Raw genomic sequence first — 23,166 nt, 5'->3', positions numbered from 1 at the left:
CTTGATAATGCAACAACAAAGGTTGAACGCATGTAAATCCCAGCTGGGATTAATTAGCTCGTCACTCAACTTGGATTTAAGCACAACTCACTTTGCAGTTCAATTAGGCAGCTGCTCTTAAGAGAATTATGTTACTTATACCATATTAAACTCTGTTTAAACTTAAGCAAAGTAAAACTTTCAGTTCTTAATTATTATTATTAAAATATTCGCATCATGCTTGGGTATTTGGGCATCGATCAACTTTTGCCAGCACAAGTTGGCGTATTCAATATTAATGATTAAAACGCAATGAATACCAGAGCAGCAGGAAAAAAACGAGCATAGTCGACTGGCAGACACGCTGTAAAAATATAATACTGTAATTAATATACAGTTGAGAAAAGACAAATTTCAACAATTTATATAAATACTTGTTTTGTTGATCATATTAATAATAGTTCCCAGAAGAAATATTCCAAAAACTTTTATTTATTCTTTTAAACAAGTCTCAGGAACATTTTTCAAATAATCTAGTATATTTTGCACTGCATGGTATATTTTGGATTTAGTACTATATGAATATACCAAATACAGACTTCGGTATATTTCTAGTATTTTATGGTATATTAGCTTTTTAGTATATTTTTGAATTTAAAATGGTATATTTTTTATTGTAGTACTATATCAATATACCAAATATAGATTTTGGTATATTTTTAGTATTTGTATGGTATAATGTTTTGGTATTTTTTACATAATGGTATATTTGAAATACAGTACTATATCAATTTACCAATTATAGCTTTTGGTATATTTTTAGTATTTGTATGGTATAATATTTTGGTATCTTTTTACTTAATGACATATTTTTAATGTAGTACTCTATCAATATACCAAGTATATCATTTGGTATATTTTAGCATTTTTTCGGTATATTAATTTGGTATATTTTAAAAATAATACCGCACTGTTTTGCTTTTATCACACAGTCGAGCAGATTTGATTGTATCTTTGTTTATTTATAATTTAGTGATTAGGATGCTTGCTTTGTTGAGGCTTCATTTTTAAGAATTTTTCTTCCTGAAAGTATTTTTTAAACTATATTTTCTGTCATTGATGTTTTATTTTTATCTAATATAAAACTAGATGTAGTTGTCACAATGAAAACAAAAAAGTCAGTTTAAGAAAGAGTTTTAAATATAGATTTTTCATATATGAAAAGATTTTTGTTGGCCAACAATCAGTTCATGAAATGCGCATACCTTTTTTATGGGATTCGTCTTGTTTATAGAGCGTATGGGGAGCAACATTATTGTGCTGCCAGCTCGTTCGTCTTTTCAATTATGCATGTGCAAGTCTGTGGGACTTGCGTGTTGAACTTCTGACCCTCCGCCCTCAACTTTTTGCCTCGTAGGCAACCTTCTGTTTGACCCTGACACTACCCACGCTTCTCAGTCATTTGGAACATCAGAATGTGGTCAATGTTTTGGTATCAGCGAAGAAGAAGAAGAAGGCGTCAACAACAAGCGATAATTGTCTTTAACGACAGCGCAGATAAGAACATCGATGACAACTATTTGAGCGATAAATGCCACACAATGTGGCAGGCGAGACATTGATTAATCTGAGACGAGAGTTATGGGAGACATGTGGAATCTGCCCCGGAGAATTGTGGCAGAGTGTAAATGCATTAAAACTGTCTGTCTGCCCGTCAGCATTTAGGCCATGGCTCAAACAAACAAAGAGAAAGCACAGAGAAAGAACTGAAGCGAAGCGAAAACTTTTCTGTGGCTGCCGCATTTACTTTTACGAGTATTATCAAACTCTTTATAGCTATGCTTGTTGTTGTTGTTGTTTAGGATTATTATTGCATATGTTGGTTGTGTGTTATGACATGTGTTACCCTCCCCTTTCTTCTCCCTCCTCTCCTCGCTTGAAGATAACATAATAACAGCGCGCGGCCATAAAAAGGTTTGTTTGCTGCCAGGCAAAATGCCAGCCCTGAAAATTTATTGTCAATGGACCTAGCTCTGACATTTATCCCAGGGTTTGCATTGAGGGCGTTCACGTGACCGCCACTGGCTGTGAGTCCCCAGTGCCATCCAAATTTCCATCGCCAAGCAATAACCAGCGACAACAACGCAAATTTCAATCATTTCTCTGGCTCTAATGAAGCTGCCATTTGGCCAAAAGTGCGGCAATATTTGTGGAGGAGACTCCAGGGAGATCCCTTGCTCAAACAGTTGTTCATCGCGATTGCGATTGCTTTTGCGATTGCGATTGAGCAGAGCAAACATAAATGAATAATGAATACCCTTTCATAATAATGGGAAAGTCCATGCGACTAAAGATGGGTTATGATTAAAGAAGCACATTAAATGAAACAACATTTTATGGTATTTGTTTTTGAATTATATATATTACTTCTACCAAAGTGAAAATATAAAATATATGAACAAAATATAAATTACAAAATATATTATGCATTTTAAAACAGGTGTAAGAAATAATAAAATATAAAAGCTATAAAATATATAAAGCTTGTAAGAAGATAAAAATAAAATTTAAACAAATATTGCTAATGTGTTAAAACAAAGTTGTTCAAACATTCTAAATTGAAATACTTCTAAATCAATATAGAAAAAATCTAATAACAAACGTAATGTGGAAGCTAATTTCGCGATTTTTGGGATAACTATTGAAATTATGATTCCTGAATATGTGGTTTAAATTGGATGAAAATATATTTTAGTACTCTATGGTGTATTTCAAATTTTGTACTATATCAACAAACCAAATACAGTCTGCAGTATATTTGAGTATTCTTGGTATATTAATTTGGTATTTGTATGGGAAAAAACGTCAACTTAGGGATCTTAGTTGCTTAGGCTGACAATCTGGTATATTTTAGTACTCTATGGTATTTTTATATATACTATATACTAATATCCCAAATATAGCTTGTAGTGTGTTTTTGTATTTTGCGCCTGCAGTATATTTTAGTATTTGTGGTATATTAATTTGGTATTTTCAATGGGGAAAAACGTCTACTTACTACAGTTCTTAGTTGTTTTGGCTCACAATCTGGTATATTAAAGTACTATATATTATATATATTAATATACCAAATATAGCTTGTAGTGTGCTTTTGTATTTCTGCGCCTGCAGTATATTTAAGTATTTTCGAGATATTAATTAGGTATATTTTTATTCAAAGTCGATCTCACTCGACTGTAGCTTTTTCACTTGTTTTAAATTATTTCATATTGTAACAAAGTATAATAAAAAAGTATCTAAAATACAATAAACCAAAAATACCACAATTGTAAAGCCTTTTGGAATGTCATTTGCAATTTGGAGATTACAATAGGATTTGCAGATGCCAAAGGTATTCGGTATCATATGGCGAAAGAGTTGAATTGAATAATTGAGAAGAGGATTTAAAATATTGAAATGGAAATATGTTTGCAGGAAGGAACTGAACTCTGTCAACTGTGAGCCGGATAACATTAAGCCCGTGTCAACAGGACACTTTTAATTATTAATTATCGCATTACCTTGGCGGTTGTTGTTACACATGTATTTGTGGCAGACCGACAACAAAAAATATGAGTGTTTGGCATTCATGTTTAATGCAATTTAAAACCTTTTATGCAATTGGCAATTGTAAATACGTTAAAGAGGATTGAGGATTGCCTGGGGAAAAAGCGAAATGCAGCGAACACTACTCGAAAAGCGAAATAGAGGAGGAGAAGAGGAGGAAAGCGAAATACTGAAAGTGCTCCTCGTTGTAGCTTTTCGCAAATTGCTTTTCGCTGAGGTCTGAGGTCTGAGCGAGGCGATTAGGTGGGTGGCGATTGTGTTTATGTTGTAAAAAGCCATGTTGAGTCCTGTTTCTGCTCACTCGAGCTGCAACACCCACACACACACAGACACACACACACATAGACATAGACTAACTGGCAACATTGCCATGCGATCCAACCCCGGACTTTGGCTTATGTAAATAGACGAACTCGTGCCTGCGAAATGCAAAAATGAAATGTTCAACCAGCTTTGCTGTTGCTCTTGCTGTTGAACTTTGTTGGCCACTCGCGAGGCAACAAGCAACACTTTCAGAGGCGCAGGCAATCAACTGGGCCAAGTGCGCCCCTCGGGGCATGGTAGCTAATACATTAATGAGATATGACCAACTCGATAACCTGCCGAGTCGAGCCAACTGATTAATGCAATGCAATTAGCTTAACGCCAGCTCATTTAACACTTGAAACCAATTACACAATCTGTCACGCGGCAATTCCAATCTCTCTCTCACGTTCGGTTTGGCTTCACTTTTTAATCATCTTAATTTTATTTGCTCTTCTCTATAGATTACGCTCATCAATTCGCAACAATTGCCATTCATTTTCCATTTCCTGCAATTATTTCACTTTATTTTTTTTGTACACTCAAAAGTATGCTACACTTTTTGTTGCGTATAAATTGCAGTGGATATTGGCAAACAAACTCAGACATCAGATTACCCTGCATCCTATATTTGATAATTGATTTAAAAAGCAGCTTCTTAACTTCATTCCCCCTCTCTTCACTCTTCAGCAGTTTACGCTCATCAATTTGCAACAATTTCCATTCATTTTCCACTTCCTGAAATTATTTCACTGAACTTTTTTAATGCTGAAATGTATGCTACAGTTTTTTGTATATAAATTGCAGTGGTTATTAGTCTTTAGAATACTCTTCTCCTCATATTTCATAATTAAATTAAAGTGCATCATCTTAATTAACTTTTTATCTACTCTGCTGTAGTTTATGCTCATCAATTTGCAACAATTGCCATTCATTTTGCAGTTACAGCAATTATTTCCCCGAACATCAACCAAATTAGAATGGCGCTGAAAAGTATGCTACACTTTTTTGTTTACAAACTGCAGTTGATACTGGGAAACAAGCTGAGTTCTTAGAATACCCTGCAGTGGATATTAGCACTAACCATACAATATTGTATGGTTAGTGACATTAGTCTTTAAAATACTCATCTCCTCATATTTCATAATTAATTTAAAGTGCATCATCTTTATTAACTTTTTATCTACTCTTCTATAGTTAAAGCTCATCAATTTGCAACAATTGCCATTCATTTTGCATTTACAGCAATTATTTCCCCGAACATCAACCACATTTGAATGGCGCTGAAAAGTATGCTACACTTTTTTTGTTTACAAATTGCAGTTGATACTGGGAAACAAGCTGAGTTATTAGAATATCCTGCAGTGGATATTAGTCTTTAAAATACTCATCTCCTCATATTTAATAATTAATTTAAAGTGGATCATCTTAATTAACTTTTTATGTACTCTTCTGTATCTTATGCTCATCAATTTGCAACAATTACATTCAGTGCAATTATTTCCCCGAACAACAACCAAATTAGAATTGCGCTGAAAAGTATGCCACAGTTTTTTTGGGTATACATTACAATTGATACTGGGAAACAAGCTGAGTTCTTAGAATACCCTTGAAATCCGTTAATTGATTTGAAATGCACAACTCACATGCGTTTTCCTGCAATCAAATTATTGCTCTGCGCTTTGCTCGTCGTTGGCAATTAAAATTTTAAATTTATCTTGGCGATAATTCATCTCATAATTCTTGTTTGTCTGCCACAGCAAATATAAACACACACACACACACTAGTGTGCAAACACAATTGTTGTATAAAAGTTTCGTGTAGTTTTGATTTATGCACAAATGTGAGTTTTGGACTAACAAATGCCCTGTATTCGGTTGAGAGTTTTAATCTCTGTTGCTTAGTTAATTTTAGCAGCTGTTCTAGTGACAATCTGCCTCGAATTATTAACGCCTGACATGCCCACTCTGGGCACGTCTCAAGTACAGGATATTAAAAGTATCCAACAAAATTATACAACTTTTAATTAGTCTGGCACAAAAGAAACAAATTAAATGCAAAATCACGTGTCTGTGTGTGGGTGTCCCACTCTATATGTGTGTGTGTGTGTGTGTTTGCGAGATAATGCTTTTCGCATCAGGCAATAAATGTTTTTTCACTGTCACGTCACAAATATTTTATGTATTCCCCACCGGCAATTTGTTTTTGTTGTTCAAGTGCAGCCACTTCCGCATTTTTCCCGCTAAATATAGCACTTTAATTAGCGGTAAAACTTCAAATTCTCCGCTGAACTTTTAATGCTTATTTTACAACTTTTAAATTGCCGTTTAAACTCTGAAAAAAATCATGTAAATTCTAACCATTTTTTTCACATAATATTCACACGAGTTGGCAGCACTGTCGCACACACACACATTGCTCTGTGTGTGTTTGTGACGTGTTCTACTCAAGCCCCAACGCCTCTGGCACAATCTTTTTATTCAAATTGTTAGGTTCAAGTGGTTCACCAGGACATTCCCAAAAGGAATTCGCTCACATTTCTCCTGTTTCAGCATTTTGTATTGCTGCCTGAGAGATTTAATTGCGAAATAGTTGTGCAGAACATCACGTTTCATGTTTGATTTTGATTTAGATTGCAGCAGCAGCAGAGAAAAATGGGTTTTTAGCAGATCGTACATATTTGATTTAGAGTTTTTTTTGTTCTGACAGCCGTTTTCAATTTCATTTGATGTGACTGCGATGCGATTTTCATTGGAAATCCATTTGTAACCGATTTTCGTTTCGGTTTGTCGCTCTGCATTTGAATGTTAAGTTGATTTCGATTTCCAAAACGAGCTCAAACTACGATTGCAACCAACTGCAGTTGATTTTCTCTCTATCGGAAATGTTGCAAGCTCAACGGAAGCAAACAAAGTGAAACTGTTCTTTGATGCGGGCAACCGGATTGGTTAGAGGGGAGTGGGCGGAGCAGTGAGAGTGGGCTTAGCGCCAACGGCATTGGGTCTCCTCGAGGAGGAAAGGTGCCGTTTGCTTCTGCTTCTTCTCCATCTGCTGTTGCACACCACAATAACAAAAAACTTTGTCTGGCAATTTAAAAACAACATGAAACCTAATTGGGTTTTTCCTCTGCGGTGGGGTTTTTATTTTCCATTATTATACCCTGTGGTCAGTGCGAATGTGGTAAGAGGTATGCTGAAAGAAACTTTATTAGATATTAAATTTCGTTTGATAAACTTAAGTGCTAAAAAGTATTCAACATACCCAAAAGTAAGTATCAAAAAAGAGTATAACTCATTGTTAGGGTATCTCTTAGTCGTGTACACCCCACAGCCATTATTATACCCTGTGGTCAGTGGGAATGTGGTAAGAGGTATGCTGAAAGAAACTTTATTAGATATTAAATTTCGTTTGATAAAATTAAGTGCTAAAAAGTATTCATTATACCCAAAAGTAAGTATCAAAAAAGAGTATAACTCATTGTTAGGGTATCTCTTAGTCGTGTACACCCCACACCCATTATTATACCCTGTGGTCAGTGGGAATGTGGTAGGAGGTATGCTGAAAGAGACATTTCAGTTGATAAACTTGACTCTTAAAAAGTATTCAACATACCCAAAAGTAAGTAATAAAAAGGAGCATAACTCATTTTTAGGGTATCTCTTAGTCGTGTACACCCCACACCCATGTTTTTTTGCTCTTCCCATTTGCCAGTTATATGTCTGTTTGTGTTGTTCTTCTTTGCGGCAGCCATTTTGAGTTGCGCCCAGAAGTATGCAACACTTTCACACAGCATTTAATAATAATGCCAAATAATACAACAGCTCTACTCTAAATTGTATTTCGCAGCGGCGGCAAAAGATTTTATTACTCAATTGCAAAAATAAATGTTATTTTATAAAATGAATTAAGCACCAACGAACATTTAAAGTGGAAATATTGCAGTGACATGCGATAAATCAAAAGCAGTTGAAACTATCTTGGATGCTTTGGCTTTGGCTTTGATCTCGTCGGATGGCAAAAGTAATTGCTTTGGTTTATGGCAGGCAAATAACTTGTTACATTCTGCCAACTGCAGCTCATTGTTGTCCTTTGTTAGAGCCACGAACGAATTCCGTTGCAGTTGAAGTTCAATGCAAATAACTGTTTGGCCACAAGAAGCACATTCTCGATGGCTACTTGAGAGTACATTTCTAGAGCAAAGGGACAACAATGTAATCGCAATTAACATGGTATAATTGGAGTCACAAATCCAGCTGTGTCAGTTTATCTGGCAAATTTTAAAAATACAATTAGATTGTTACGTTTACGTTTTTCATTTTCGGCCATCTTTTTGGGTCACTTTCCCATAGAGACTAAGCTTAATCTAAAGCCAAAGCCAAAAGGAAGTCTGCAGGCGACACAGAAAAACAAAAGAAGCAACAACAGCAACAACAACAACGACCTAAATCAGCTCAGAGAAAAACAGTAAAGTACATTAAGGTCTACAATTCTAATACTCTAGCTTAAAAAAAAAGAAAGTATTCCGGATTCAAGGGTTTCGCCAGAAACTCATCAAGTACTAAGAGTATACACATGCTTTTGACGTAGATGGATGATATGATGGGGAGCAAGATGTTCATACAGAATATGTTTGATGCATTGTAATAATTTTAAAGTACCCTCTCAGCGAGGGTATAGGAAATTATGTTGCAAAAGGCGGCTAAAACCATTTTCATAGAGGCGTCGGTGGCGGCCACTTGGACGGGCTAAGACGTTGCCGCTGCCTCTGCCGCTTTAAGGCCTTTTGTTGACACAGTCACACAGAGACACAAACACACAGATACACACACACACACACACGCACACAGAGACAGACAGTCTCTGAGAGACACTTAGACCCTGTGAGAGCGAGCGAGCGTCTGTAAGCGTCTTTAACCGCATTGGATTATTGGGTTTGCTGCGCATAAGGCAAACAATTTTGACTTTACTGAATTTAAATTGCGTTTAAAGCACGCACAAGCATCGGGCAGGGGATAACGGCATTTCTTTCTTTTGAGGCTGCCTTTGATTGTCCGCCATTTGTTTTGTTTTGCCATTCGCTCTCTCTCTCTCTCTCTTTCGTCGCCGTAGCATTATCAACAACGTAAACAATGAAATTTTGTGTAAACAATGCGAGGCGCGCACAAAAGTATGCTACAATAAAAACATATTTCGCAAGGAACAAAAAATTGTGCAACACTCGACCGACAAAAAAAAGCTGCCAGATATGAAACCCAACCCGAGCCTTAGCTTTTGCCAGGTGTCATCTGAACTCAGCACAAAAAACATTTAGAAAGCAAATAGAGCTTAGAAGAGCTTAGCCAAAAAACATTAGCATAAGCACAAAGAGAGAGAGAGAGGTGCATAAATCCTCCTGAAGTGCTATCACAAAATGAGGCCTACCACACACTCACATACACTCAACATACATATTATACAGATGTATGTACATCACACATCAGCATCCACACATTAAATGCTCGGGCACTTGTAATCCATCCATCCACAAATGCCATAAAATGTGTAAGCAATCAATTTGCGTTTAAGTTTTCGGCTAGACCACGCCACGCCATGCCGCACAAAGATAAACACAATTTGTATGCCTGCCTCCTAATCATAGTCATTATAATAATAATGATAATAATCATAATCATAATGATAATAAAGCATAGCCAGCCAACTTGGCTAATTGGCGCTCATTCATAACGCACGGATTTTCAAACAAAAATTCGCTCTTTGACGTCGCCTAGCCGTCGCCTTTGCTTGTTGTCTTTGCTTTTACTTTCTTACGTTTGCCATTCGCCGGTTACTCTCTCTTAAATGAAGAGAGCGAGTTTCTTGCGAGAGAGCAAGCCTGCTGTCTGTTGTTGCGCAGTCTGGCAACGCTGCCGGTACTAATAATAAACAGTCCTCGCGCCGTAGTCAACAACAGTTGTTAGTTGAGTCTGGGCAATGCCAGCAAACGGTTGTTCTGAAGGAGAACACGCGACATCAGTAAAGCGAAATAACGGTACAACTGCGAGAGCGTGTGTGAGTGTTTGTTGTTGTGCTTATCTTAACAATCGCGTGACTTTTGCCGGCGACATAGACCGCGAGGCAGCAAAGTAAAGTGCCTGGCTTCAGCTATAAAGTAGCTACTACACCTGGAAAGGAGTTCAGGCTTAGATATTTATGGAATATTCGTGGCGACTCCTTCAGATCTGCCAACATGCAACAACATGTAAGTGTCACACGCACACACACACATACACAGAAGCCACAGAGTTGTGTTAGAGAGTGCAATTTGAATACTTAAGTTAACCTGTGCAATTTGGCTACCCTGTAAAAAGACGAGTCGAGGGCAATCGATAAATTCCTGAGGCAAGTGCTGAGACCACAGCCAAGAACCACAGAGCCCCCAAAAAGATGAAACATTTACTCAACTCAACTCAACTCATAATACTAAATTTCAGCACGAAGAATTCTCTTTATTTGGTTTGCTGCGCGAACACCCCACAAAAGAAATGCGATGCTGACTTAAGCAAATTTTTGCGTGATTTCATACCAATAATAACACGCACACACATGCACACACACACACACTATGTATATAGATATGTTTATGTAAATGTGTGTGTATTTAGGAGTGCGTGTGTGACTTACTTCTGTTCTGTTCTGTTCTGTTCTGTTCTGTTCACATCACAGCAATGTCAATGAACTCGTCTTGCGTTTTTGGAGCTGCTCCCGTCCCCCTACTTCACTGCTCCCTTGGTGGAGGGTCAGTGCCCCGGGGGGTAGTTCCCACTTGCCTTAGGGTGGCTTTTTCTAATCCATGTTGCGAATTTGAGGTTTGTGCTCCATTGACATGTGTCCAAGTTGAACATCTTCAGCAACGAACGAGAAAATGCTCTTCAGGATTCAGGTCCTATGATTCATCCATGCTAATAATGCTCCACACTGAGAAGATGAATAGTTTTACGAGTGTCATTGTAAGCTCAACGAGTCATTCCATAAATTTAGAATTCAGCTTGCCTGAGATGCTGCCAGATGAAGCCATAATTAATTCTACTTCTTCCGCCCGAGATGCTGATGTCACAACAAATTGTTATTGTTTTGGGAAATATGAGATGAGAGATGGCAACAAGGAAATGGGGAAATGGGCAAGCTGAGAAATTTCCCTTATTCTAGTTGAAGTTTGCTTATTTATTTAGAAGCTTTACGTACACACACACATTTCCAGAGGCAATTCTATATAGTATTCTTCTTGACCTAAACCAACTCGACTATTTCTGTATCTTTCTCAATATTTGTTTAACATATGACGCAAAGTTTTCTTAAATTACGTATTGTTTACTGTTTGTGTTTCATTAAACACATATCACAATGCTCTCTACTCAAAGACTAAAGTGTTCTATTGTAGATTAGTTTCGAAACAAGGAAATGATATTGGTGAGAAATATGTTTTATGAAGTTGAGCTGTTTATTTAGTAGACAGTGTTAAACACATTCGTGACCCACACCAACTTAGGTATTTCTTTGTTTTTGTGATTGTACTATAAATTAGAGGTGGAGAACTATCGATGGCACTATCGGGACTATCGATGGTTGGCCACTATCGACACGCTCTCGATAGCGGCGCGCACTCTCGATAGTGGTCGATATTTTTTCAAATATCTTTGTATACCCGCAAATTCCATAGAATCGGAAAGGGTCTTCAGCAAAGCAGGACAAATCGTTTAAAATAGGCGTACAAAATTATTGGTTGAAATAAATATATAAATAGCAGTTAAGGTAAACCTAAAAAATAGAAAAAATCTTATTATTCGAATAATAATTAGTTATTAATTTCAGATAAAGATTGGAAAACCAATTTCATACTCTCATATTTTTAATACATATGGATTATTTCAAAAATAAAATTATTTTAGATTTTTCTTGCTATCTTCGAAAGTCGATAGTTTATGGAAACTATCAATCACTATAGATGGCGCAGACTATCGATAGTTCTCCACCTCTACTATAAATTCAATTCACAATATTCTATACTCAAAGACTAAAGTGTTCTATTGTAGATTAGTCTGGAAACTAGGAAATGATAAAGCTGGGAAAATATGTTTTATTCAATTATTAAAGACGAAGTTGGGTTGTTTATTTGGCAGCTATTTTTAAACACATTTCGTGACTCACACCAACTTAGCTATTTTAATATACGATGAATATAGTTTTATACCATGAATCCACTTCACAATATTGTCTACTAAAAATACTAAAATTTATTATTGCAACGTTGGCTGAACATTTAAATAAGCTCTTGTTTTATGCACATAATCTGTGCGTTATAATTGCATAGCAACCAGAAGTTTGCGAATTTATTTATTAAAGCCATTCATGCAATTGCAAAATTTAATATGCATTTAATTATAATTTATTCACTGTGTTTATTTTTTACACTGTGGTATGTCATTAATTTATGCAAGTCAATTGCATGACAATGTAATATGAATATTAACTAATAGCTGGAAAAACAGCAACTATGATTTTCTCTTTTTCTTTTTTATTCACTACTATAACATTTTTATTGATGTCGCATTGGGAATGCATACGAGTATAAAAAATAAACCATATACATATGATATTTATGGTTCATATCGCACTTGTCGAGCGCATCACAAGGAGCGAGAACAATCGTCCTGAAGTGGATGGCATTTATTTGGTATTCGGGATTGAGGTTGGGGTTGAGGTCGGAGTCGGAACATAAACGGAAAGTGCCATAAAACGTCGCCCGTTTACGAGCGGATTATGGAGTTGTCTCCAGTGCTGTCAAAGATGGCATTTAATGTGTTGTAAAGTGCGCGAATATCCGAATATCCAGGCACAGCCTCGAGGTCAGAGAGTCCATTAATGAGTTATGAATAAGCAATGGAATTTCCCTAGATGGCCAATATAATGACACCGAGAAACAAAAGCAGCTTTATTCTAATCTCACTCAAACTCAAATTCTATATATATTCAGGTTTTGTAAATATCTCTCTATCTCTGTTATCTGTTCAGATTTATTACACGGGGATATGAGCATATGGTTATAAGTCAACTCTTATTTATGGAGCTTTCGAAATTAACTAGAAATATGGTGAACTGCAGATAAAAAAAAAGAGTTCGTTTACCATGAAAATATTACGTTACAGCATTAAAGTTCCTTTACTGAAATTTCTGTAAAGTAAAGTTTTTCAGCTTTTGAAAAGTTTCAGCTCATTAAAATATTTGAGTGTAAAATATAGTTATGTGAAGTTTTTGTATCTGTGTGAATTTTGAAGAAAAATATTTATATTTCGTCAGCCATTAATTTTGTATATTATCGAAGCTCTTTTGCCATTACTCACTGGGCTGTCGAGCTGGAAAAGTTTGTGCTCATTAAAGGCATAAGGATGAATACTTAGCTCCTCCCCAAAGGGAGGGGGAGGGAATGGAAGTCCCCAAGCCAAGTCAATGCGGTTGAAGCGTGTTCGAATGATGAATGCATTCAATATAGTTTTGTGGAATCGAGTTGAGTTGTTTGTTGTCAGATAGCAGACGACAGCGGACAGACGGATGAGGATGAGGATTCGGATCCCGATTCGGATTCGTTAGGGACTCCCAATGGAGATGTCAGACTGCCGTCGAGCTATATGCAAATTTTCGATGGTGATTTGCTGCCTTTTGCACCCGCTTGTTACCTACCAACCTCCCCGCTCCAATCCCCAACTTGAGGGGTTGTAATAAAGGGTTCGGTCATGGCTCGTTGGTTGCCAACTTCTCTTGGTTGCTGGCGCCAACAGGCGTTTAATTAGTTTTTCCGGCGGAGAGCAACAGATTTTTGCTTGATGGCGTTAAGTAAATGTAAAAATAGAAGTAAAAATATAAAATAAGAGACAGCGACAGATGCAGATGAGGAAGGGGAAAAATACAAATAAAAATTTGCAAGCCGCCATTAATTAGGGCGCGCTTTTAATTTGAGCAGGGCAAATGAATGATAAAGAGGCAAAAATCAACAACAAGGCGAAGACAGAGACGGAGATAGAGGCAGAGGAAATGAGGCAGAAAGAGAAGGAGGCAGTTTGGGCCATCATTTTGATTGATGTGCTGTCATTTGTTTGGGCAGCTAAATGCCCGAACCCACGCCTATTGTTGTTGTTGTTAATCTTTGATTAATGAAGCATTGCATATTGATAGCTCACTATCTACAATCTCCATATGGATCGAAAAGAACTTGTGCACTCTCAACTAATTAAGTTTTCTCTCTGCTGAGATTCTAAATACTCGTTGTGGGACATGCCAAAAATACTTTCATAATTCCCTCACTAATTGCTGAGGAGAAGGGAAAAGGAAAGGGAGTACCCAAGGGACGTGCATCCATTATTGACCTAAATATTCGTATTTCGACATTTTCCAAATCACGCAAATGTTAATTATGTAAAATCAATAGGATAGAGAGAGAGAGACAGGGAGAACTGCGTGGGTAATCGAGGGAAACCGGAAAAAGGCAGCGCAGGATATTCGTTGATGGCTGGCTGAACGGTGGCCATTGATTTTTGCCAGCCACTGTGGCGTGAAGGTGAATGAATTGGGGTTGCCTCGATGGATGGATGGATGGATTGTTGTGTATCTTTAGCTTAAAGCGGAAATCGCTCGTAGCTTAACTTTAATCCGGCAAGCCAAACGCTAGGCATGACGCAAGTGGAAATTCCACACACACACTAGAAATACCTTTAGATTTCCGAGAAAATGAAATGTGTTGCCCCCTAAAAGGGAAACGCTAAACGAGCAGCTAAAAGCACAAGTTAAAAGGGAATGAGGAAGTTGTGTTATTTGGTGTCGGCGGAAATTCCTTTCACTTTGCCCGCTCGTAGTTCAAATCAGTTTTATGTCTTTTCTCCCGTAGAGGGAGAGAAATGCATAAATTCGCTTTATGAGTCTTTCGGGGATTACTTACAGCTTCACACCTGTTCTACGCAACACGAATTCCCGGAAAACAGCCGAGGAACACATGCAGGCCCCAAAAGGATTTGCATGTACTACCCAAGTACGAGTACAACTCATCCACATTCTCCCCCTCCAACTTCTTTTCCCCTTATCTAACTTGTACATACATGCATAATAAGCAAACAACAGATACGTGGAGAGTGTCTCGTGCTCATCTTTGCCGCTCTCTCTGGGGTAATATAGCATATTCTATTTATATACGAGTCCAACTCTTGACAGACTTCTTTCTGTTTACCTGTTTACTCCACAACAAGTAAGAAAGTTACAGTCGAGTGTGCTCGACTGTGAGATACCCGCTACCCATTTTGAATAAAAACATAATACTAAAAATATACCAAGTATTATATGTGTTATCGATATAGTATCGCATTCAAAATATACCATAGACAGCGCAATATACCAGATTGTCAGGTTGGCGTTTTTGCCCATACAAAAGTATTTCTGTAATAACTTCCACAATTTTTATCTGATCGCAATCAAATTTTCAGAAATCATAAATACTATAGTTACTATTATATACACCAAAATTCGCAACTCTAGCTTTAAAGTTACGCTTGTTATTCGATTTTGCGCGGGCGGAAGTGGGCGTGGCAAAAATTTGAAACAAACTTGATCTGCGTGCAAAACATAAAAAATGCTGTCGAAAAAAAATTATAGATCTATCTCTTTTAGTCTCTGAGATCTAGGTGTTCATACGGATAGACGGACAGCCACACAGTCGGACAGACGGACATGGCTAGATCGTCTCGGTTGTTGATGCTGACCAAGAATATATATACTTTATAGGGTCGGGGATGCCTCCTTCTACCTGTTACATACATTTCCTGCCGTCACAAAGTTATAATACCCTTCTACCCTGTGGGTAGCGGGTATAACAACTTGTTACAGGTCGCGACAGTGGCGTCCAACACTGTTGGTGCAGCTCACGTAACTCAATAAAAGCTGCTGTCATTTAAATAATAGTCAGTCAGTCGGTTAGTCAGCAAATCAAATGTCGGCACACCGCAGCGATTCCAGTTAACGTCCTCAAGGTGACACTTGGCCCTGGCCAACATCCAGCTACTACTTTTGCTTCGGGCCAAACACTTGTCTCCTCTGTTGGCTCGCTCAAACAATCACATTAAGCAAATGCTGCTGCCACGGCTGGTGTTACTTTGTCATTTTCATAAAATATTTAAATGCAAAAAATGAGCAATAAGCTTGGCCCAAGACAAGATGTGGAAACTCAGCCTCCTCACTTTTTGTAATGAAACTCTCTTTTCCTCCCTGAGCTTTGCAGCAGCCGTCGCGACGCCGCTGGACACTTTGTTTCCGTGCCATTTTGTCGCCAACTTCTGCCACGCCCCCGTTTGCTAATGTTCTTTTTTGTTCGCATTTGTTGCGTCTGCATTTAAATGCCATTCCAGCTGAAATTACTAAATCTCAAGGCTCTCGCCTCGCTGTACAATTTTAGACTTGCTCCGAAACTTATCGCGACAGAAAGTAGCCAAGTTTTTTCTTTTTGGTACCTTTTCCCCTAACTCACGCATTTCGATGGCTACTGCCTTCATTTTTTGTGCACACACATTTGGATATGTTAGCTTCATATTCTGAATCTTTCACAACTCGCGCTTGGTAAACAAATAAGTTATGACGTTGCCAAGTTGGCAACAAAAGAAACTCAAATGTCAGAAGTACGGGGAAGCATCACAAGTTGTAGAATTTCTTGGTACATTATTGACATTTACTCTGTGCCCGGCAAGTGCAAAATTTTCTTAAACTTTTCTAGTTTCTCGTTGTGCTGAAGCCAAGCAAAAAGTGTTCACAGCGTAAACAGCTGGGGAAGCAATGCATTTTCTTATGCTAACAACAGCGTGCAGCTAGCTAATAATAAAAGCGCACGAGCTGTAAAGCGGGAAATCAAACAACAGCTTGCCAATAACCATAATGATAAAGCTTTAAATGCAAATATATACTAGAATATTCACCTAACACACAAGTAAAAGTTCCAGTCTGACAGCGACAGATTGTCAAGGTATGGCCGTAAAAAGAATTGATATATTTGCAATAATCATAAAAAATTGGCGGGAGTAAATTGCGGCATGCGTTGCCGATAGAAACTGTCAGAGAGGACCTTAGAGGCTATTCGAGCATTGATGGATGGCTGAATGCTCGACCAACCATCGAAAGAAAGGGAAACCATTATAGACACCCGACCCCAATCCCAATCTCAAACCAGAATGTCAATGGCAACCCGCTCAAATGGAATCGCGCCTGGCAAACTTGCTTCAATCAATCATAAAAAGAAAATGCGGCCTGGATTTGCGGCTGCTTTTGACACTGATGGAAATTTTGAGACAATTCAAAAAGCTTGAAGAACAGCAACACCTATGAATTGATAAATGTATTGCGCATTGGATTGTCATATGTTTTAGAGTGAAGAAGTGTCTCTATTTTAAGGCAATCTGGCTGAAAGTAAATAAGTAATTGAAGTGAAAGATGTGACTGTACTAGAAAAGCGGGCAACATGAGCAAATCGACTTCCAAATTGTAGTAGCTAGAAGGTTGTGGCTACATTTAAAAACTAATATATTAAGCTTAATACCTGATAAATAAGTAGCTGAAGTAAAAGGTTATTCATTTCCATATCAGACCAAACAATGTTTCTCTAAAGTGCAGCTAAAATGCGTAGTTAAACTGTAGAAGCTGGAGGGTTGCGGTCTAAATCTATAATAGATTAAGCTAAATAGCTAATATAAGACAAGAAGCTGAAAGGAATAATATCCACTGTTCGAACCCTACACTTTTCTTTCGAAAGGTAGCTAAAATCAACAAATCGTTTTCCAAAGTGTAATAGCTAGAAGGTCGTAGGTAGAAACTAATATATTGAACTAAATAACTTCTATTAAATAAGAAGTTGAAGCAAAAGGTTTTGACTTAGCCAGACTAATCCATTTTTGTATAAAGTGCAGCTAACACTAACAAAACGAACTCCAAATTGTAGTAGCTAGAGGGTCGTCTATAACCTAATAAGTTAAACTGAATAATTAATATAGAGAAAGTTGTTATAAGCAACAGCAATAACTGTTCGATATCCAAAGTATTTTCCTGAAAGTGCAGTTAGGATTAACAATCAGAATTTTAAAGTGTAGTAGCTAGAAGGTCGTGCTCACATATAAAAACTATTAGGTGAATATAAACTGTAGAATCAGTTGCTGCATTATTGCTTTAAAGTGCAATCAAAATTCGAGTACATCCCAATTATATAAGTGAAATAAAAGACAAGGTTTTAGCATATTTAACTCTTTGCTGGCATGCATTGGATTGAACAATGAAAAGAGAAGACCTTGAGGATGTCGGAAAAGCAGCGAGCTATGAAGGGGACAACAAACAGTATAAGCAACCAAAAACAATTTAAACTAAACAGTTGATGAAATGCAGTGTAGTATTTGGTAGTCTGTCGAGTGTGGAGTGTGCTAACGGTTCCACTTCTGGAGCAGCTTGCAGGCCAACTTCACATCCCCAAAGGACATGAGGAGGGCGCTGATGTTGCGCTGTTGATTAGTGTGTCCCAAGGCATCCAGTTCCAGCAGCTCGGAGCGAAAGTGTTGCTCCCAGCGCGAGTCGTTGGTGGACATGAAGTCAAAGATGTTGAGCGAGCGATCAAAGAGTGGATCCAGAGCATCCGAGTTGCTCGATTCCGTCGAGTTGGCGTTTGCAAAGTAATCATCGAATGCAGACCAATCCTTGGCATAGCGCAGCATCTTGGTGTCATCCGATTTGATGAGACGATGGCACTTCCTCTTCAGACCTTTCCCCATGCGCCCTGGGCGTCGGGTTTGTCCGGTTACGGGAGGTTCGCGCAGCCAGGGATTCGGCAAAGGCAAACAATTCTCACGTCCACGTTGCGGATTGTCCCCAGAGTGTTGGCCAGCAGCGATGTTCTGGTAGTTGGCGGCCACGTTGTCCTCCTGAGTGCTGTTCAAAAAGGAGGTTATCTTGTTCAGCACCGAGTAGCTGCCAGGCACCCACTCCATGCGCAAAATGTGAATGTCCCGCCTGCGTCCCTGCTCCTGCACCTTGGCCGGATTGAAGAGTGTGGAGAAGAACTCACGCAAATTGCGATCGCTGCTCATGTAGTGACGAAACGAGGCGCTCTCGTCCAGCAACTTGCGAAGCCGTCCATCGCTATACATCATGTCCCGCAGCGTAGCCGGATCATCGAGCAGCGGCTGGAAGAAGTCCACATTCTTCAGCATCTCCAAGCGTTTTTTCGACAAGTACTTTGTCGAAAGATTCAAGTCCGTTGTGGAGCTGCTCTTCTTCTCTTGGCGCAACGGACGGAAGAGAACGTGCACCGTGACGCCCTCGGTGATGCCTTGGCGATCGATGGTGCCCACATCGAGCAGCACCTGGCCACCAAAGATCAGCATTATCATGTCGATGGCCTGCTCGAAACGCACTGCGACCAGAGCACGCAGATTGCTGATCAATTCGTTCTGGCGCAAAGAGACGACAGCAGTTCCTCCGCCCGTCTCGCGGGCGGTTATTTCGATGCTCTTGGCGCACATGTCGTCAACGGCAGCGCAAAGCGATTCCTAGTTCTCCAATGTGTCTGTCGTTGTCGAATTGATTTAATGGGAGTTGTGGGTTTACAACATTTACAAAAGTTGACCTGCAACTGACAACTCTGTGTGCGTCAAACTTCCTAGGGATTGTGACAACAAACTCCCATCTTACTGAGATCGAGTATCGGAAATTTATAGTATGGGGATTCATAATAGTATCGATTCATAACAGTATTCGCTATCATTAGCGATAACATAACATAATCGGAACAATTGCATTTATTTAATAGGCGAATGTGGTGTGGTCGTGAATTTGTTGTGGTTTTTTAAACATTTCCGTGCCAAATGTAGGCACAAAAAGAATGCTAGCAACGGTCACACTAAAATTTGTGGAACTTGCGAACTTTATAGTTTTTTCGCATGTCAAAAATGTTCCGCATCTAGGAACAATGATTTAACAAGTAGAATTAAGTACAATGAAGACATCTGTATGTAAAACAATTCTAAAAAAAATATTAGTCAGTCAGAGGAAGAGCGTTCACAGTATTTCCTAACAATTCATTTACAGTATTGATGTTTATTCTTTCAGTATTGTTGATGGGGAAGCTCTGCCTTGCCTTGATCTTAAATTTCTTTAACCTAAAAAAACGTATAAGGAAATTTGTTAATCACTTTTCCTAGCTAGAAAAGTATCTTAAAATAAAGAAAAGATTCTTCCAAATTAAATTGTATCCAATTGCCAATAGTTGTATGTTATTAATTTTCCCCAACCATTTAATCTTGATTAAAATATAAAACAACTAAGAAAACTACAGTATTACCCTCCTATCCTATGGGTAGCGGTTGTAATCATTAAGTTTCCCATTTAAAATTATGTTGTAATATCTTTATTACCTATGTAATGCTTAACAGTTTAGTGAGAGAACCCAAATAAAGAGCCAAACATGGAAAATGGGACTAATTAAATGGAATAGGAAAATAATTGAAGTCTATTACGATAAAGCGCAGGTTCATTGCGATAGCTAAGTTAGCTAAGTTAAGTAGTAGTTAATGCCAAAGGAGAGCTATGAGTGAAAAATAAAGGTGCGTGTGTGTGTGTGTGATGTGTATTCGAGCAGGAGGAAAGCCGGCTTAAGTTGTCGACTTAGAGTAAATCTATGCAAAAGTCATTCACAATTATCGGCAGCTCTCACTTTATGATCTGAACTTGTTTTGTGGCTCTTTCAGGTGCTTCACAATGAGTTATCATAACAACAGCAGCAGCAGCATCCCAGACAACAACAATAACAACAACAACAACCACAACGAGGAGAAAAACAGAAGCTGCCAAAGCTAGTCGAGGGAAGCAGGAGAGAGAGAAAGAGGGAGAGAGAAGCGTCAATCAAGCGAGTGCTCAATGCGGGGCACAGAACACGACAGCAAATCAATTGAATTCAATCAAATTGCCACAAGCAGCGCCAGCAAGTAGAGCGAGAGACAGAGAGAGTAAGAGAGAGAGAGATACACAGACAGACAGGCAGGAAACGGATACGACAAACCAACAACAACAACAACAACGAAGAGGAAGAAGCAGCAGCAAATAGCCAATAAAAGCGCCCGCAAGGCGGCACATTAATGTAGCTACAAAATGGGCGCCAACTCGTCGAGCAGATCCGACACAAGTCTGCTCCAGGATGATGACGGTGAGTGCACAGATAAATTCGATATAAGGTTAGGTTTATGTAGGACCAGCTGCCCCTGCTAGGGGCAAAGCATAGACCAGTGGAGGTCCGTAGGTGTATCGGTGGAGCGTATCTTCTAGAGGTGGAGAACTATCGATAGTCTGCGCCATCGATAGTGCTTGATAGTTTCCATAAACTATCGACTATCGACGATAGCAAGGAAAATCTATCGTCGATAGTTGTCGATAGTGCAGTAAAAGAAAGTAATCCATATTTATTTAAAATATGAGAGTATAAAATTAGTTTTCACATCTTTATCTGAAAATAATTATTTGAATAGAATGATTTTTTAATTTTTAGGTGTACCTTAACAGCTATTTATATATTTATTTCAACCAATAATTTTGTACGCCTATTTGAAATGATTTGTCCCGCTTTGCTGAAGACCCTCTCCGACTCTACGGAGGTTGCGGGTATACAAAGATATTAGAAAAAATATCGACCACTATCGAGAGTGCGCGCCGCTATCGAGAGCGTGTGGATAGTGGCCAACCATCGATAGTCCCGATAGTGCCATCGATAGTTTTCCACGTCTAGTATCTTCGTTCTTAGTCGTACAGTATGGATGCATTTTTGGCAAAAGCCAGCAGTATCCTGGTTGGTAGACCAGATCGTTGTGGCACTGCGAATCGCATCTACAGAGAAGGTGGTCAAGTGTTTCCTTAACTCCGGACTTGTTCGATATAAGGGAGCAAAACAAAGCAACATTTGGCTAAGCATTTGAAGCAACTAAGAAAACCCGAAATGGAGCAGCTGGATGAGCTGTGCCTGCTGCAAGTGTTGTCTTTTTTGGGACTGCCCGATCAGCTGGCCATGCTGCAGTGCAGCGAGCTGCAGTGTCAGTCGCTGTTGCGTCATCTGTGGCGACGTCACTTGACCAGCATTGAGCTGAACTTCCTCCAGTTGCCGCTGAGTACGCAGCACTTTCAGCTGCTGCTCGAGAGCTGCTCTGGAAAGCTGCGCGTGCTGCGACTCAGCTTTGTGGACATCGAGAAGTTCAAGGTGCTGGCCAGGCACAGCTTTCCCCAACTCCAGTTGCTCCAGCTCGACGCCTTGCCGCCTTTCTTCATCTCTCCCTGGCGGCAAGAACAGCTGAGGTTGATGATGAGGCAGAAGAGGAAAACGCTGCCAAGCAGCTGCCAGTTAAATCAGCTCAGCTGGTGAGGAACTAATCTCTGCTTCACTTTCTCTTCTCTTTGCAGTCAATTTTGATCACTTTCAAATACTCCGAGCCATTGGCAAGGGCAGCTTTGGCAAGGTGAGTAATGTGACACATATCCTCCTCCTCCTCTTCCTCCCTCAAGTGTTATCCTTGTGGCTTGTGCTTACAGGTGTGCATTGTACAGAAGCGCGACAGCGGCACTTTGTATGCCATGAAATATGTGAGTCGCTCCGTTTGCGAGTCGCGAGGCGCCTTGGGCGGTGTGATCAAGGAGGTGGAGTTGCTCTCCTCGTTGGAGCATCCATTTCTCGTCAATTTATGGTTCTCGTTTCAGGGTAAGTGCCCCGAACAAACACACGTACACTTATACATTTATACATATGCAAATACCTGGACATGTGTGTGTGTGTGTGGAAGCCAACGTTGCTGATTGGCAATCAAAATGCAAATTAACTATGTGCATTTCTTTTGATGCCAGCTTGTTCTCTTGTCAGCATCTTTCAATTCTACTTTTATCTTTTTCTCTCTCCCTTCTCCTCTTCCCACGCAGATGAGGAGGATTTATTCATGGTGTGCGACCTGTTGACGGGCGGTGATTTAAGATACCATTTACAGAATCGGGTGAGTCTGCTGGATAACTACTTAACTTGCAGAGCTTTAACTCTTCCCTCATCCCTCACCTGCAGGTGGAATTCTCGGAGCAGAGTGTGGCCTTATTAGTGTGCGAGCTGGGCAGTGCCCTGGAGTACCTTCAAACACAGCGTGTGATCCACAGGGACATCAAGCCAGATAACATTCTACTGGATGATACCGGTGAGTATCTTTACACAC

At 39.1% G+C, this 23,166-nt stretch overlaps 2 protein-coding genes across 4 annotated transcripts in view; one reads left to right on the top strand and one right to left on the bottom strand.

Annotated features, from left to right (window-relative positions):
• Positions 1-23,166, top strand: part of LOC132785808 (serine/threonine-protein kinase 32A) — a 32,285-nt gene that overhangs the window by 6,009 nt on the left and 3,110 nt on the right. Inside the window, exons 1-6 of one of the 3 annotated variants that reach the window (XM_060792086.1) lie at positions 9,912-10,127; positions 20,680-21,134; positions 22,376-22,431; positions 22,505-22,670; positions 22,886-22,956; positions 23,022-23,148. In XM_060792086.1, the coding sequence (XP_060648069.1) occupies positions 21,080-21,134; positions 22,376-22,431; positions 22,505-22,670; positions 22,886-22,956; positions 23,022-23,148 (475 nt within the window). In that variant the 5' untranslated portion in view covers positions 9,912-10,127; positions 20,680-21,079. Of the gene's footprint in view, positions 1-9,911; positions 10,128-20,679; positions 21,135-21,915; positions 21,947-22,375; positions 22,432-22,504; positions 22,671-22,885; positions 22,957-23,021; positions 23,149-23,166 lie in introns of those variants that run through there. The other 2 variants (XM_060792085.1, XM_060792087.1) reach the window with 2 other exon arrangements.
• LOC132786863 (ubiquilin-2) lies at positions 18,182-19,587 on the bottom strand. The gene has a single exon (XM_060793574.1). The coding sequence runs from the start codon at positions 19,453-19,455 to the stop codon at positions 18,361-18,363; it is 1,095 nt and encodes a 364-aa protein (XP_060649557.1). The 5' UTR covers positions 19,456-19,587; the 3' UTR covers positions 18,182-18,360.

This window comes from Drosophila nasuta, chromosome 2R, assembly GCF_023558535.2.
Source record: "Drosophila nasuta strain 15112-1781.00 chromosome 2R, ASM2355853v1, whole genome shotgun sequence".
In the NCBI taxonomy this organism is placed as follows: domain Eukaryota; kingdom Metazoa; phylum Arthropoda; class Insecta; order Diptera; family Drosophilidae; genus Drosophila; species Drosophila nasuta.
Note: the sequence above shows the minus strand (reverse complement) of the source record. Positions and strands in the feature narration are given on the sequence as shown.

What these genes read in the sequence shown, in the direction of transcription:
- LOC132786863 (XM_060793574.1), bottom strand. Translation starts at nt 19,455, where the DNA reads ATGTGCGCCAAGAGCATCGAAATAACCGCCCGCGAGACGGGCGGAGGA.